Source organism: Prionailurus viverrinus, chromosome X, assembly GCF_022837055.1.
Source record: "Prionailurus viverrinus isolate Anna chromosome X, UM_Priviv_1.0, whole genome shotgun sequence".
NCBI classification, from domain to species: domain Eukaryota; kingdom Metazoa; phylum Chordata; class Mammalia; order Carnivora; family Felidae; genus Prionailurus; species Prionailurus viverrinus.
Window position 1 is genome coordinate 16,408,069 of NC_062579.1, and position 17,486 is coordinate 16,425,554.

Genomic DNA, 17,486 nt, shown 5'->3' on the forward strand with positions numbered 1-17,486 from the left:
CAGAGTCCTTGCCCTCAGGCCACATATATATTCTGGTCTTGATCAGCCTTTGGGGAGGGGCGATACATGCATCCCGCAGGATCCCCAACTTCAATCCAGTGTTTTGCAATAAATTCCCAAATTGCCAGGCCCATTCGCCAGCATGTTCTGTAAAGTGTTTTTTCTCTTTTTCCTTCTGTGTGTGCATGGGGCAAGAGGCCGGTAGTCACACAGGAAACATACAAGACAGAAAGGATGCTGTTTAGACTGATGAAAGTCTCATCTCTACACGTCTGTCTTCTTCATCTCCAGCTGGCTGTGCATGCCTGTCATTGGTAATGGGCTGGTGGCTCCTCTCTGAGTTTTCTGTTGTAAATATCTTTGCGGGGTCCCAGTGTTCAGTACTTTGGTCTCGGCTGCTCTGTCACGTTTGGCTCCTTGACTTTGCTATGTCATCACCACTTTCAGTTCATAACTGCTGCTGAACATCTCATGCTGTGGCTTGACTGTGCTGAAGCCTAATCCCCAAACACAAATTTATCAATATCCAAATGGCCAGAGCATAGACATTGGGATATGAAGTCTTTACTTTGCCAAAGGAACTCCAGTTGGGGAACAATGTACCCAGCCCAGGATTTAAATGTGGGTTGATCCATATACTAAATCTGTGACCATGGGCAAGTTATTTAAGCTCCCTGAGGCTCAGTTTCCCCACCTGTGAATGTGGATGTAACAGTCTACCTCCCTGAATTCCCATGAGGATGAAATGAGGTGAACACGGGCAGCATTCTCTGCACAAGGCCCAGCACAAAGTACGCACTTAATACCTTTCAGTTTTCTTCCTTTGCCCCCGCTACAGTTCCTGGCCTGCTCTGATGTGCACAGTAATGTAACTAGGCAGCGAACCTGGAAAAAGTGGGATGGTGTCAGGGTAGGAGCTGATCCTGGAATTGGGGAGTGCCAACTTTTAAACATATACTGCCCAGCTACTCTCTTCAAATATTTGCATCGATGTATGCACTTATCCCCTAGTTTCTCAGCAAAGATGTGAGCAAAAATATGTCACCTTTCCATTTCACTGAATATACTTTTCAAGACCAACTGAGGAACTGTTGTTGAGTTAAAGAAAAAAAAAAACGTTATGGGGGACAAGGCAAGACAGAGGGTAGGAATGGAGTATTTTGTTTTTGCTCACAAACCTTTACTGGGAACCGCTTGTTTGTCAGAGACCATATCGACCAGTGCACATTCAACTTCTCATTTATCCTCCAGCAATCTCACTGAGGTGGGTACTATGATCGGCCCCATTTTACAGATGAGGAAAGTGAGGCACAGAGAGCTATTCCAGCTTAGTGTCGAGGATCACACAGTCACTAAGTGCCAAAGCTGGCAGGTGAGCACAGGCAGCCTACGTCCACCGAGCCAGACTGTGCCACCAACACGAGCACTTCCCAGAAGGGCCCGGGCCCAAGCAAGCTGAATCATAGCCTTGACTATTTGCTCCATAAGGCCTCTTTCCAGATCCAGAAAAGGAGGGCAGTGGCTGGCATCACTACTCTGAGTTTTAAGGGCAGTAGTTTTGTTGGAGAACCTTGATAACAAAACGAAACAAAAACCCATTATTTCCAATGGGAAAATGCACCATCAGGTAACACACTCTTTTCTGAGTTGTATCACATGCTCGGTCTTGTAAAGCTCATGGACTATCCTTCAGGAGTGCCATTACCACATCATTATGTGTAATTTTTTTCTTATTCCTTCTTATATCAGCCATAATTTACACTGTTCTCAAGCTCAGTGCTCATTAGAACCTTAGTAAATCCTTGGAAGGAAATAAAAATTGCCGAAGAGTTCATCTGATAGAGACATTTTTTCATAATTTTGTAGATTTAATATTGTTATTAATTATTTGCCGTTTCAAATATTTCAGGGATGTGGGTTATACTGTTTTACATTTTTTTCTTAAGCCAAAACTGCTGAATGTGTGAATTCTAGTTGTATGCAGGGACTCATCATGCCCACAGTATCTGCAGTCTTGTTTGTGGATATGGGAGAACTTTCCTAGCCCAGAACCGTTGTCTTTTTCCTAAAAGCCTGTCCCAGTACCACCAAACTGTACCTTGGAAAGCAAATAAAACTCTCTGGTACTTCAACAAGGGAGGTGCTGGGTCTGTCAGGGCTCATGGAAAGGAAGAGAGGCCAACGGGGGAAAGAACAGACCCTCACTGAAGGTCAATTAGGTGAACTACAAAAAATTGCCAATACCAAACCACTTTGTTACCTACAGAAATGGCAATTTCATATGGTTTAATGCAACAGTAAATGCCAGGGAAGACGCCTTTTATATCTTTCCACACTTGATCCTCATAATGACACTATGAGGCCAGAGTGATCCCCATTTTACAGATAACGAAACTGAATTAAATGCTGAAGTCATCGTTTTAGTTTGGGTTCCTCCACAAGTTGGCCCAGAGTCAAAGACACAATACCAATAGTATGTTTGGAAGACAATCCCAGCAAGCACTGGTAAGAGAATGGCAATAGGCAACAGGGAAGGGAAGCGGTAAGTTACAGGGACCTTGTCAAGCTAGTTACCCTCTGGGCCGCTGGAGCCTAATCCTGCTGGGGAACTCTAAAGTGTTCTGGGGAACACTAAAGCACAAGATACTGTCAAAACCCAGGAAAGATCAGGGGCACCAGAACTATCAGGAATCAACTCTAGGGCTACATCTGGATAGCTGTGGGACATGTGCCAGAAGAAATACCATTCCATGCTTCCCTGCTGTGTAATAACTGCAGTCACATTTGTGGATCCCTCTAGAGTTTACAAAATGCATGCACTCCATCACTTCACTTGGCCCTCCTCTTGCCCATGAGGCAGACTAAAATCCATTCACTCACAAGATTATTATATTTTCATAAGTTTACTCTAGAACTATTGAGTAAATGTGGTAGGAATTGTTCTAGGTGGTGGAGATGTGGAAGCAGACCAAACAGACAAACACACCAGCACGGTAGAACTCCTACTCCAGTGGGGGCAGCAGAATAAAGAAACAAAAAGAGATGCATAACACAATGTCATATCACAGTCAGTGCCATGAAAAACTTTAAATGAGAAAAACTGACGGAGATAGCGAGGGATGCTGATGTTTCCAATCGGGGGTGGGGTCAGGGAAGACGATTACATCTGGGCAGGGAAGGGAAGGAAGCAAAGCTATCTGGAGAAGGACATTCCTAGCAGAACTAAGAGAAAGATGAGCCATGTGACTAGGGCATGGTGAGAGAGGAGTTCCGAGATATCAGCAAGGACAATGTGCCATCTTGTTGGCTATAGTCAGGACTTAGGTGTTGGCTCTCAGTGCCATGGGGAACCACTGAGGGATTTAGAGCGGGGAAGTGGCATGATATATGTTCTAAAAGGCTCATTTTTTACTTATCTCTAACTCATGTGGTCAGCAAGACCCGACACCAGAATTTAAGTGGAAGTCTTGTGACTCCTGATCCAGTGCTCTTCCCACTCAGGTTCACAGTCATTTTCCAGACCTGGAAGTCCTCGGTACCGTGTTTTTCCTATCCCTTGAAGAGTTATTTGTAGCCTCCTGGCCAAATATTAAAACTGCTGTTGCATATTCCTCAGGCATCTGGCTCTCTGGGACTTCTCTTTGCCTCTTGGCCAATCAGCTTTGACATTCTCCCATTTCTGAGAGCATCCTGTCCTCTTACCAGATATCCAGCAAAACTCGTGACCCACAAAGTGGCTCACCCAAAGCTTAAGCCTGACCATGAAAGTCAAGTGAGGACAATGGGATTCAAAGATAACCACTCTAATCATAGAGTTTAACATAACAGGTTTCCAGGGGTCTTCATGGTATCAAGGGATTTTTTAAAATTAAGACCAAATGAAAATTCCCCCAGGCTATGGAAACAGAGATTACTGGATCTCATTGTCTTTCTCCTCCAGACCAATATGGAATCGGGCAAAAGATGCAAGGAGATATTGTAGTTGCCTTTTCCTTCATCATTACTATTTTTTGTTTCTAAAATCTCAGATTTATTTGCTTCAAATCAAAAGCTGCATTGCTTTTTCAGCCAAGGCTGCAAAGACAAACAGCCTGTTTTGGGAATTACAATGTGGGGCTTTCTTGGCTGCTTTTTAGTGTCAACATCTGCAATAAGAGCATTTACCCCCTGGTAAGGCAAGGAGAAGAACCGACACATCCCACTCTCCAGGACCTCCGGTGACACTACAGTATTGACAGAAGTCACCATTTGTCTTTCGTCACTGGAGCAGGTCAGCCTGACACCAGGCGCACATGTATAGAAGAAGCGTGTAGACAGATAGTCACTTGTTTGGCTACATCCACAGCTTAAATTTGGCGTCCTCCAAACATGTAATGTTTCAAAGGCAGAATGATATTTCTGTTCACTTATTAAGGGATGACTAACTTGCTTTTGGCTGCACTACAAATGAATCACGGTAACAATCCCCAACTTGCGACTTGTGGTGTTCTGATGTAATGCATTTCTATTAAAAGAAGAGGAAAGAGAGTGGGTGAGAGTGAGATCATGCAAAGACAGAACATAACACCGAGGGAGCTAGCGTAATTGATGAACTGCCGAGACCAGGTCTGTCCACTTCAAGGTGTTTTCCTGTGTCCTGGGTGGGGATCCCTTGCCAATCAGTTCCTACCCATTTACAGTTGCACAATATAGACCCAGATTACGACCTGGAATTTGGAGGGATTCAATGAAGAAAACATATCATTTGGGGTTGAAAACCAGATATTCCTTGAAAGCATTTTTAAAGCAGTTTTGATTTACTGTCACTTTGTAGATAATTATTTGGGAGCAAATGATACAAGTTAGAAAAGCAAACGGACAACCTCACCTTTTAAGGTGTTTTAATGGGGGTGCCTGGCTGGCTGGCTCAGTTTGTAGGGCATGCAACTCTTGATCTTGGGGTTGTAAGTTCAAGCCCCATGTTGGGTATAGAGATCACTTAAAAATAAATCTTTAAAAAGGTTTTAATGAATGCAGCTCCTTTGTGAGTGGCAGAAGGAGGGTGTGGGAAGGCGAGACAAGGAATGGAAGGCAGCTAATAAAGGTGGGTCATCAGACAGACTCCCCCTGGGGAGCTGGGGGACCCTCACCTCCTCCACGTCTCCCCTCACAGGCAAGGTTGCCAAAGACACCTTGAGGCCCCTCCCAGAGCCTGTTAATTGCCTGGCCTGGCTGAGTGGCTTTCAGGCCCTTTTCAACAAAAAACAAATACAAAAAGACCTGAAAGGTATCCTAAAAGATCCTGTGAACCCACAGGTATTTTTCCTGTGTTAATCACCATTCGGGAGCGGACACTTCCTTCCTCCCAGATCCCTTCTGTACTCTCTACAAGGTGCCCCTGCTGTCTTCTGAGCAAGATCTGAGTGTGCCAAGGAGAGGCAGAGAGGAAATTAGACTCTGGCCTGTCGTGACCGGCAGCCCACACTGGCTTTGTCCCAGGCTCTGGCAGAAGGGGATTATAAGAGCCAGTGCCTCCCCAGAACGGGAAATCACTCAGAGAAGGGAGTCTTTTTTTTTTTTTTCAGTAAACCTATTTTCCCTACCCTGTGGTTTTCTTTCTGGGTTTCATCTACTATCAGATCTGTCATTGACCTAAAAAGGACATCAATGTGTTGGAAAAGCATGCTTCAAGCAGCTATAATAAATCTCAAATTGATATTTATGAAGTTAACTTTCTCTCACCCAGAATCTGATCGCATAGTATGTGGATGTCACTCATCTTAGAATTATGTCGTGTTAGAACCAAAAGGGTCTGTCCATAAAGATTAGCTAAACCAACCTCCTGTTTTTTACTGATAAATCTGAGACCTGAAAAAGTGACATTCTGAGGGTCTCTGACACTCCTACGTAAGCAGCAGAAGCCAGACTTGAAGCCAAAACTTCTTTTTGCTGGGTTCCATTGTGTCCCACAGCCTTTCTTCTTGGTAAGCCTGTCTTTGAAAAGTTTTATTTGGCAACTACAGAGTCTGGATGGAGGATAAGAAAAGGCAGTAGGCTCAAGACCCATCCCCTTTGCTGCCTGTTAGTATCGCCATCTAATGCTGCCATCTACAGATGAGGTTTGGCCCTTGGGATTATTTCTGGCCTCTCTTAGTGGACCCCAGATCTCCAACTACGGCCAGCCCACAGCTCTGTTACAGCCATGGCCCTTCCTCAAATATTCTTCATCCTTGTGCAAACCGGTCTGTGCTGGGCTAGGGCCACACGTCCCGCTGCATCCAAGATCCTACCTCCACCCTTTACTCACTGGGTCCGCTTAGGTGAGCTACTGACATTCTTTAGGCCTCAACTGCTCCAGCTAGAAAATGAAGGTAATCATTTAATCATTTCCATAGGGTCTTGTACTGAATAAATTTTTTAAACTGTAAAGAAAGAACTTAGCAGACCAGTTACTATTACTGTTACCATTCTTCACCTGAAGGGTGATGAGAGCAGAGAAGCTAACAGCTTAAGTGGCATGTTCAGAGCCTGGGAATCAATCTCGATTTAACATTCAGTTCTGGCCTCTTTGGCAGCAAACACAGAACAGAAAATATTGTGATCAAGATTGACATTGGATTGGGCCTTACCAGTACAAAGTGCTTGGCACTGGCTACTGTTAGAATATTGCCTTTGTTTTGAATGTTGTTATCTCTTCTGTGATTTTCCATGTGTGAGTGTGAGTGCACTAAATTTAGGGAAATTATCCTCTTGTTGACAACACGGTAGACTTGATGAGTACTTATTGAATGTGTGTTGAGTGAATAATCTAGAATCTATACATAGGTATGGAAACATGGATTATGTGTTGATTCACACGACAGACTCTGACTATATTAAGGGTCAAGACTATGACTTTGTGTCATTTCCCCCTGCTTTTTTCTGAAGATCTCTTACCTAGCTCAATAATAAACCTGTGTAGCTTGAGGTTGTCCATTTTGCGGACTGAAGTGTCTCGGTCACCATTTCACTATTGTGCTCTGATGTTTTCCTGGCTTTCTTTATCCCTTCCAGACCCAAGAGAAGAGATTAATTTAAGGGCAAAGATAAAATCACTATAAACTAACCTGTCATCAGTTTCACCTTCCTTTTCCAGTGCAGAAACTAAAAGTAAGTATAAAGAAAAAAAAAAGAGCATAGCTTCAATCCCTGGCTTCCTTTTTCCCCTGTGAATATATCAAAGAACACCTACTAATGTCTCTACTGTCCTGAGTGGGGCTTCTTTAGGAAAGTAACATCCTATACAGGTTGATATCCGGGTAGCATGTGGACAGGCAAGAGTAGACAGTGCGTGTACTTGATATGCTTTCACAACAACCAAAAAGCAGAACTGAGAAGTTTCAGAAGTCACAGAAGGGAGTCTCAGTTCTTCCCCATGCCTCCATCATCCTCTCCCCTCTGATCCCACAGTAGAATCCCACAGACTCCTCCTGCCAGGTGGGTGGCCTCAGCCAACACCCCCACTCCGGATGGTTTGTCACTCAGCATCTCCCTGCCACTCAGAAGGAAGAGTGACACATGTTCCACCCACCTTTCCATTGGAAATTCAAAGCAGCTGCGTCTCACAGCAGCTCGCGTACTGAGAACTTAGAAACCTTCCTTGTTCACCTTCACGAAGGTCTTCCTGCCCAAGTCTCCATCCTGTGATCTGCTGGGAGAGGACTTAACACAGTGGCTGCTTTCTTCGGTCTGTCATCCCAGGGGTCATGGCAGTAGATCTGCAGATCTGGCAGATCTCTAAATAGTTTACAATGCCCCACCCATCAGGGCATGGTCGCCTTAGAGAATGGATGGAAAATATCCCCTTGCTGTAACTGGGTTCAACCCTGTGGCTTAACACCATCTTATTTGGCAATCTTTTTCTCTTGACATATTTAGTAATCACTCTAAGGGAGATTTATTAGACTGCTCATAGGAACAAACAATGCACTAAATATTACACATATGCATGCTTTCAATACCACTCCTTTTCTAGCCTATTCTGGATCTTTCTGCAAAGTCTGTCTTTTAACAGTTATCAAAACTCTCTCTTGTCTTTAAATTCCTCTTGGTTCTTCCCTCCCCAAAATAACTTTATTGTTGGGATTTTTTGTAGCTGGAAGTTCTTTTAATCAAAATTCACCAGGCCATGCTTAGAGAAAGAAGAATGGATAAAAAAGACACACTCACAGTTGAAAATCATTGACGACATTTTGCTCCTCATTAATCTCCAAGCATCAAAACAAAAAGCTAGAGTTTTATGAAAATAATCTCTTAGGTATCTCTGGGAGATTGTGTGTGTGTGTGTGTGTGTGTGTGTGTGTGTGTCTGTGTGTCTGTGTGTCTGTGTGTCAAGGAAAGAACTCAAAATGTTTCAGCCAAATGTCATACTATGAAGTGTTTCCCAACCTGAGGGGTGGCGCCCACGAAGAGATGTTGGGAAGGGTACACTGAGAATTAGGGTTAACAACTCATGCTCTGTGCTAACTAAAAGACTGACAGCTGGTGCCCCTCCGACATTTTCAAAGAGCATAATAAATATCCCACACACCCTGGCACATGCACAGCAGAATGTCTTCACAAATAATCCATCTAGAGCAGATTCAAGAGAAAATATATCAGGGTCATGGAGATGCTCAGGTTATGAGTTATAATGGCATAGTCACAGTGTGGTGACTGGATGTTAAACTATTCCCTTTACATACGAAATGTTTTTCTTTATCCATTAGATACACAGAGGCTATCTCTGCTCTAGAGAGAGCGCGCTCAGTTTTAGGCACAGGTCTACCTCGCCTACCTGGCACCCATCACGTGTCCACCACCGGCCTCATGTTGCAGACCGGGCACATTTCACGGAGAACAGGCCTTGGACCGTAGAGTACACACACTCCTACCTATGTGAACTTGAGTACTTGTGATTTTTTAGGGCTGGGGCAGTGAAAGCACAAATGTGGCCATTAGTTGAGAGCACGTACCTTGATTCAACTGCCGGCATTGTTAACCTAGAAGTGTGTGGCGAGGTGCTGGGAGCACGGGTTCTGGAGCCAGACCCCCCGGGAGAGCCCAGCTTTCTCTCATACTAGGCGCGTGACCTCGGGCAAGGAACTGTGTCTCGGTTTCCTCATCTGTAAAATGAGGCTAGGACTTGTAGCGACTTCATAGTTTCCTGTAAGGGTTAAATGAGTTCATCTGTATGAAGGCCCTGGTACTGTGCCGGCTAGAGGAGGAGCTGTTCAATGAGTGCTCATATTCCCAGCGTCCACTTCGATCACAGGTGTAGAGGGCGTGACGTGGCCACTGTGACTTGGGGTGAGGTGTGCTGACTAAATCCCACTGTGCTCCTTTAGCACGACTGCCACGTGTCCCAGCCAGTGTCTTGCAGTTACGTCTCCCTTCCCATGTAAGCACGCAGGGAATGCCAGAGTATACAAAGTCCCTCAAGGTGAACCTCTTATCTTTGAAGGCACTCAGGGACTAAGTTGGACAGGGAAATCATTTGGCTGCCCTACCAATTGGCAGCAAGGGAGGGGCCCACGGCAGACCTCTGCACCTGAAGCTGCGCCTCAGTTCACACCATACCTTCCATCTTCAAGACGGTGGACGTACGTGAGACTTTCAGGCATTATAGACCAACTGAGTCACAAATAACAGAACGTGTGGAAAGAATGCTGGTGCAGTAGCCCAGCACGTCTCAAACTGTACCTTTATCAGAATCCTCTGGAGAACTTATGAAAACCCAGATTCCCAGGCCCCTCCCCCGAGATTCTGATCTCCCAGGTGTGAGGTAGAGCCTGGCAGTTTTCACGTCTGGTAAGTTCCCAGGTTGTGCTGCTGCCGCCGGTGGTTTTGAATCCTTACTACGTATCTCTAACGCAAGGTTATACCATTTAATGTGAACTCTTTAGCTTAGAGATGACATGAGAAACTCCCCCACCCCACACAGACATACTTGACTCCACAGAGCCAATGCCATGCATGAATGTCTCGTTCTGGGTAATAAACACTGACTTTCATTTTTTCCCCCATAGTTGCATGCTGCTGTGACCAGGATCCAGGTTCCAAGGCCTGGTTTTAATTACACGTTCGCCCACATATGTATCCTGAATAATGATAAGACTTGCATCGTGGATGACATAGTGCATGTTCTGGAGGAGCTAAAGAATGCTCGGGCCACCAACCGGACCAATTTTGCTATCACATACCCAATCACTCACTTAAAGGACGGGAGGGCGGTGTACAACGGACACCAGCTTGGAGGCGTCACTGTGCACAGCAAGGACCGGGTCAAGTCCGCAGAGGCCGTCCAGCTCACCTACTACCTGCAGTCAATCAACAGTCTCAACGACATGGTGGCTGAGAGGTGGGAATCCAGCTTCTGCGACACTGTCCGACTATTCCAGAAATCCAACAGCAAAGTCAAAATGTACCCTTACACGTCCTCCTCACTGAGGGAAGATTTCCAGAAGACCAGCCGCGTATCAGAACGTTACCTGGTCACCAGCCTGATCCTGGTGGTCACTATGGCCATCCTGTGCTGCTCTATGCAGGACTGCGTCCGCAGCAAACCCTGGCTAGGCCTGCTCGGGCTGGTGACTATAACCCTGGCCACTCTCACCGCGGCCGGGATCATCAATCTTACTGGTGGGAAATACAATTCCACCTTCCTGGGAGTCCCTTTCGTCATGCTAGGTAATTACTGCCCTTCATTTTTTTCTTTCCTCCTGCTGTGTGGTGGTGAGTACGCTCCTGAAAGGCAAGGAGTAGCCATATGACAACTTTGTTTCATTTATAGGGTCTTGCTTTTGCCCAAATGTCCTGGGACCAATTCTGTAATGCACTGGCCATCAGCAAGGGGAAACCTTATTTGGTAAATGTGCCAGAAGTCCAAAGTCCCGGGTCCTAGCCCTAGTTCTCCATTAAGTAGCTGTGTGGCATTTAGCAGATACTAACTAATCTTCTCCGGTGCCCCAGTGTCTGAGGTGGGGCTTCCCCCGAAGCAGAGCCTGAGACAAGGATTTAGATATAAGTAGCTTACTTGGGAAGTGAGCCCAGGAAGCCCCAGGAAGGAGAGAGGACATGAGCCAGGGAAGGAAGGCCATTCAGGCTAACGGGCAGGTTACTTCTTTAGGCACCTGTGGCTCAATCCCACTGGAGACCTTTGGGAGACTTAACAGAACACACCTCAGAGAGGTCCTCCTTGAGGGCTGAGGAAGCTGCCAGCTGGGCTACATACCCAGAAACCCTGTGTCTGATTCACTGAGGGCTCTCCCCTAGAAAGACAGAGCACATTCCTGCACCTGGAAAAATCCCTCAGGTGAATGGTATTTGTAGGAAGAAGCCTTGAGTGAGCTCAGGAATAGGGAATAGAAGGGCACGTGGGTTGGGCACTGACAGTGTCTGCTACCCTCAGTTTCCCCACCTTATGAATGGAGTGGATGTGAACATCATGGAAGGGGATATGATAAACGTACAAGAACTTCGAAAGCAACAAAGGAGACCTAAGTAAGAAGGGTCTTTTTTTCTACTCTTGCTATAAACTCAGGAGAATGTCTGAAAATGGCGGCGTGAGAATCCCAGCATATTCTCTCTTGGGGCCTGTAAGAACTTCCTGATAGAGGTAATGGCGGAAACAAAGCCACAGTGTTTATAATATCACATCAGTTGCTCTGTTCATCTGGTACTGAAGATGGCTGATGGCAGGGTTCTTGCGGGCCAAGGGTTCCAATGGTTAACTTCCCCCTTTTCTGTGGCAACTTCTCATCCATTCCTTTAGCAAAAGAAAGTGTCATTTGAATCAGATACTGACATGACACATGAAGTGGCATTTTTCACTGAATGAGAAAGAACTCTGCTTGAGTCCATTAGAATGCCTAACGCCCTGCGTGGGGGTGGCAGAAGGAAAGGGAAGAACTTACTTGGGATGTTTCAGCTGCATTAAGGTTAAATGACAAGCGGGGTGGGCGGGGCTGCGAGGTCGCAAGAACGTGAAGCCCTGGGGGCTCTGAGGCCTGTGGGAAGTCAGGCCTGGGCAGTCAAAACAGAAATGGTAGCTCCTGGGAAAGAGGGAGCCGCAGAGATCGAGCGAGATGCAAAACTACCAGGTTGAAAGCCACAGAGAAGGAGGCTGCTGCACTTCCTCCTGAATTCAGTCTGTTAAAGAGGCAGCATAACTTGCCTCCTTAACCCCAAGTCAGTGAGCACAGATGCTGGGATCCATGGTGGTTCCATGAAGACAGTGTGAGCGGTTCTCAGCTTCCACGGAGGCCTGAGTCAAGGTTTCTTGAAATTAAGATGTTTTGCTCACAATTAGACCCATGCTTGGATTTTATTTTTTTAGCTTTTCATTTTTAAAAATGCAGTGTTTTGTGTTTTGATTGTTTTTGCGGGAGGAAGAAAAACAGAAATAAGAAAAGAGTGGGGAACTGAAGGAAGACGGTGGGTTTTTAAGGTAAAGACAAAAGGATGTCCGAGCTAGAAAAAGGACTATTGGGCTTGGTTTTATGGCACTCCAAGCTGTGACCAATGAGCCCAGAGGATGATACAGTCAGTATTTAAAACTTCCTAAAAACTGACTGTGTTAAGTAAATTAGAATTTCAATATTTAGAGCTTCTTAAAATTAATTTTTAAGTAAAATAACATAGCAATAGGAGTGCCTGGGTGGCTCAGTCGGTTAAGCATCTGACTCTTGATTTGGGCTCAGGTCATGATGTCACCGTTTGTGAGTTCGAGCCCCATGTCAGGCTCTGCGCTGATAGCACGGAGCCTGCTTGGGATCCTCTCTCTCCCCCTCTCTCTCTGCCCCTCCCCCGCTCACACTGGCTCACTTGCTTTTGCTGTCTCTCTCAACATAAATAGACATTTATTTAATAATAGTCAAAACTCCTTAAAATCAATTTCACCACGTGAAATGAAACTGAATATTCCACACTTCTAATAAATTTTATTAAGTAAAATAAATTACGATATTTAAGATTTCTTAAAACTCATTTCGGTACTTCCTAAAGAAGTTTTAAATATCGTAAGTAAAAGTCGGCACAAAAAGGAATACACCAGCTAGTCCTGGCGCAGGGAAGGATGTCAGAGATGGAAAGGTGCTGTGAGCCGAGAAGTGGCTTTAGAAAACAAATCCAGCAATCGTAGTGCCACAACTCCACAGAGACTGAGTATCAGCGAACTGTACGGCAGAGTTCAAGTCCCAGGAGTCTGGCATTTGTGATGAAAGAGACCAAACGCTGCAGGTACCCAATACTCCCTTGTTTGCAATTTGTGAGGAATGATACATGCATTGATTTGACGGCGGTTTTCCCTGCTGACAATCAGTATGCAACCTTTCTGTACATTTTCAGCCCAAAGACATCTCACATTACTGAGTCACAACATTAAAGGAAGCTATGCATTTTAGTAGCTAAGGCCCATTTGCAATAAATACTTTGCACCATGTAATGGGTGCTTCATATGCCCATAAAGCCAACAGTGCCTGGATTTAGGACAGTTACCCTTCTGTATTGCACAAACTGTTTATTCTCAGAATTTGATTGTAAAATGAAATACAGGCAAGGGCATGTTCGTAAATGTAGCATTTAGGGCCAGTGTTTAATTCTGGATTTTTGACGACCAGTCCTAAAATGCCAATAAATATTTCAAACGACCAAGGAGAAATATAGTGCTAAGGGGTTTGCACTAGGAGTCAATAAACTGTCCAGTTTTAAAAATCTGCCTGTCTATACCATAAAATGGCTATGCTTAAACTAAGATTCAAGCAAAACTTCTTGATTTTCTGTTGTATACATACAGTGTCAAAAATTTAAAACTATATGGCCTCATTTAAAAGGAAAAGTATCTTATACAAAGTCTCTAATATACAGACATTTCCTTGGCAACAACAGGTCTATAATGCGATAAACATTGTATTTAAAATTCAACAAACTAAACATTCTCAGTGTGATGCCGGTCACATAAGGCCAGATCCAGCCAAATGCCAAAATGGCAGAAGATTTAGAATGGAAAATTTTGAGACCACGTGTGTCAAGCAGTATTAACCTGACAAAATTCCAGAATAGGAAAGAATTTGGATAAACTCTGAGAGTTCGCCATAATGGGATGTGACTGTGTGATTCTAGCCAAGCCGATACGTGACATCTCTGGCAATAAGAATATATCCTACACAGATGAATCATTTTGGCAATGATGTAAGCATAGATACATCATGATTTAGAATGTTTTTAATCAGTGTCATGCATATTAGACAATCCCACTTCTGCCAAAACCCTTGTCCATATGAGTCACATCAGTATATTTAGAGCTGAAATCCTTAACGGTCTACAGCATTATAAATGCCCATTGACATTTTTTGGTTACTATAAACTTGGAAAAGAGTTTATTTCATCCCTACCCCTTCTGCATAAAGTAATATCCTTTCTTTCCAAACTATATTAATTCCAGGTACTGAGGTACTTGAACTGCCGTTTGTAAACATGTGACACTCATCATTTTAATCCGTTATAGAACTTCCTTTAAAGGATGAGAATTTACACCATTGTCCTACAGTTGACTATGGTTTAAGAAACGGGCATAGATTTTGTGCATGCAAGCTCTCCTTACAGGCTTACTAGTTCCATGGCTTTCTTGGCCAGATGCAAATCAGGAAGGGAACAGAATGCTGGAGAATCTTTGGGATTTTGAGACAGTCAAATGCCACATCCAGGGTGCCCTCTTCCTTCCGACTTATCAAGCCAAGCCACTCGAATTCGAGGATGGGAAGGGAAGAAATGATGTAATTAAGTGCTAGGAGGAGAATAATAGCAGAGATGTTTGGTTCCTTTCAGGTATATTCTAAGATTATCTGTATTTAGTAGAAACCAGAAGATCAGGTTCAATTCTCTAAGAATACATTCTCATTTGATGCTACCTGGAATATGATGCAGTATTGAAGTACATGGAGCTCAGGCCTATAAAGAGGTGAAAGTTCTTGGGCAGGAAATCTAGTTCAGAGAAATGAGAACTCCTAATTATTTTTTCTCTGAACTCAAGCAAACCTGAAAGGTTTTGCTTTCCTACTGCGTATTCTGATATAGTTCCTTTTTTTTTTTTTAAGTAATCTCTGTACCCAAGGTGGGGCTCAAAACTTATGTCACATGCTTTACTGACTAAGCCAGCCAGGTGCCCCATTCTGGTATATTTCTAAAGTCATGAGACAAAGTGGGGGGAAATCAGCCAAATAATAATAAAGCTCAAACTAAATGAAATTGCGACAACTATTTTTTACCTCAAAATTGGTACCAATAAACAACCATTTTGGAACTCCAAAGCAATAACTTCTCATGGTTCAACCTAACACATTATTATAGAAGTCCATTATTTGCAACAATATGACAGTCTATATGATGGAGTAGAATGCTGTGGAAATACTCTGCTTGGATATAAGTCACTAACTGGTTTCTAGGGGAAAAATTTCTAGGGGAAAAAACCTGGTTTATAATGGTTTAATTTTTCCCAGTTTTTGTTTATATCTGATTAAGAGAGTAATTCCATACAATATTTTTGAAGATTTTTTCCCTGAGTATCTTTTTATAATGTATGATGGGTCATTTGGGGACTAATTTACAAGGAGATTGTGTAATCTAGTTTTGTGGGTAGTTTTCACCCTTTTATTATGCTTCACCAATCGTAGTACAGTAAGGGGTGGGTGAGGAGAAATAGGTTTGAGGATACGGAACAAAACATGCTTTATTGTTCTCTTCTTAACCATAAAGGAGGACGAGAACAGGACTAAGGGGGCAGGTGCAGGGAGGCATAGTATCCTGTCAGAGCTCAGTAAGGCAGAGGAGTATGATGACACTTCCTCTTTGACCCAAGCCTGCTGGTACACTCTGACAGGTCTGACCCCTAGTTTAAGGAATGGGGGAATGGCAGATTCTACAAAGGTCAGGCAGCAGGAGGCAACATCAGGACACTGAACTGGTAAAAATGGACTATGAAGAAAAACACTTAGTTTACTGTTGCATTGGAACCAGCATCTCAGAAAGTTACTACCGAGGCCAGGTAGTACTCACCACATGGGTCTACAGAGCTCACAATCCAAGCAGATTCAGTCACTGTTGAGGAGACCCTGCATTTCCCATAGGCTACTTCAGCAACCAAGACCCAAAATGTAGACAGAACATAAGAGAGGGATTCTAGCCTCTTTTCTGCACTGATGGTAAAGGAGCACTAGCATTTTTTCTCTTCCTCATCAGTACAATAAATTTCAAATCAGCCTACTGATACACACATACACATCGTGTGTGTGTGTGTGTGCGTGTGTGCATGCGCATAATCTGGGTGCATAACATATATATCACATTGGGTATATTCTGTGTACTATGATATATTATGCAATCAGTTCATGTGTATATATATGTATTTCATGTGTTTATAACATATAGTACATATTGTTTGAATATTTGAATATAAATGTACTATATATTTCCCTATATATTACACAGTATATATTCACACATTTTATAAATACATAAAACACGTTTGAACAGGATATGACATATATGCATATATTTATATATTACATATGTCTTCTATATGAAAAGATATTACACAATTACCATAGCATATATAGTGGGCCCCATTTATACACACTAATTTTATATAGTGCATGCACATACACACACACACACACACACACACACACACACACAGTATCTAAATACCTTTCTTTCAACAAGAAAGAGCTATTAGCATATTCCTTTCTTGGACTCTTATTTGCAGCTCTCTAATGAAGCAAAAAGCATTTTGCAGATTAAAATCCAATGCTGTGATTAGACCCGCCACACTGTGACGAGACTCCGGTAGAAAGCATGAGATATGTGCATTTGCCCTGATGTGTGCCTCTGTCTTAACTTAAGCAGAGTACATCTTCCTTTACTCTCACTCTTAACTGTGACACAAAACAGGCTGTGATAAACCAAACAATTCAGCACAGAAAGTAAATGTTTATAACTGGCAAAGTGTAAATGTAACCCAATTAATGAACTTCTCCCTGAAAATAGATGTTACTTAACCCAGACATACATACACTTTAAATTTCTTCTCAAAGAAACAAAAATCATGAATTTATATGGATGTCACTGAAAGAAAAGCATTTTATAAACATGAGCTACTTAGTGAACCTCGTCTAAGAATAAAATATGTTTTAAGCAGATTTTACTCATGCATTCATTATACTCTGGATTTTCTAGAAGAATGCAGTACTTTTATTTCCACATATGAAATTTGGCAATGCCCAGGCATGCTATAAATGGCTTCATTGTCTCCTGATATTAAATGTTTTCACACTGAAACTAAAAGATCATCCATTAGCAAGCCATCCCATTTCACCTTCTCATCTTCTCAGCTATTCCTTGTTTCTGGGAACCCCCATGAGGAAATCCTGCTAGTATGGAGGGATGAAGATGTGAGCCATGCCCAAAGGCATCAGCCTCTGTGCTGTGCGTGT

General features: G+C 43.4%; 1 protein-coding gene across 1 annotated transcript in view; it reads left to right on the forward strand.

The window, feature by feature from the left end:
• PTCHD1 (patched domain containing 1) overlaps nucleotides 1–17,486 on the forward strand; it is a 49,490-nt gene that overhangs the window by 25,612 nt on the left and 6,392 nt on the right. The window contains exon 2 of the mRNA XM_047843832.1: nucleotides 10,026–10,686. Coding sequence (XP_047699788.1) covers nucleotides 10,026–10,686 — 661 coding nt within the window. The remainder of the gene's footprint in view (nucleotides 1–10,025; nucleotides 10,687–17,486) is intronic.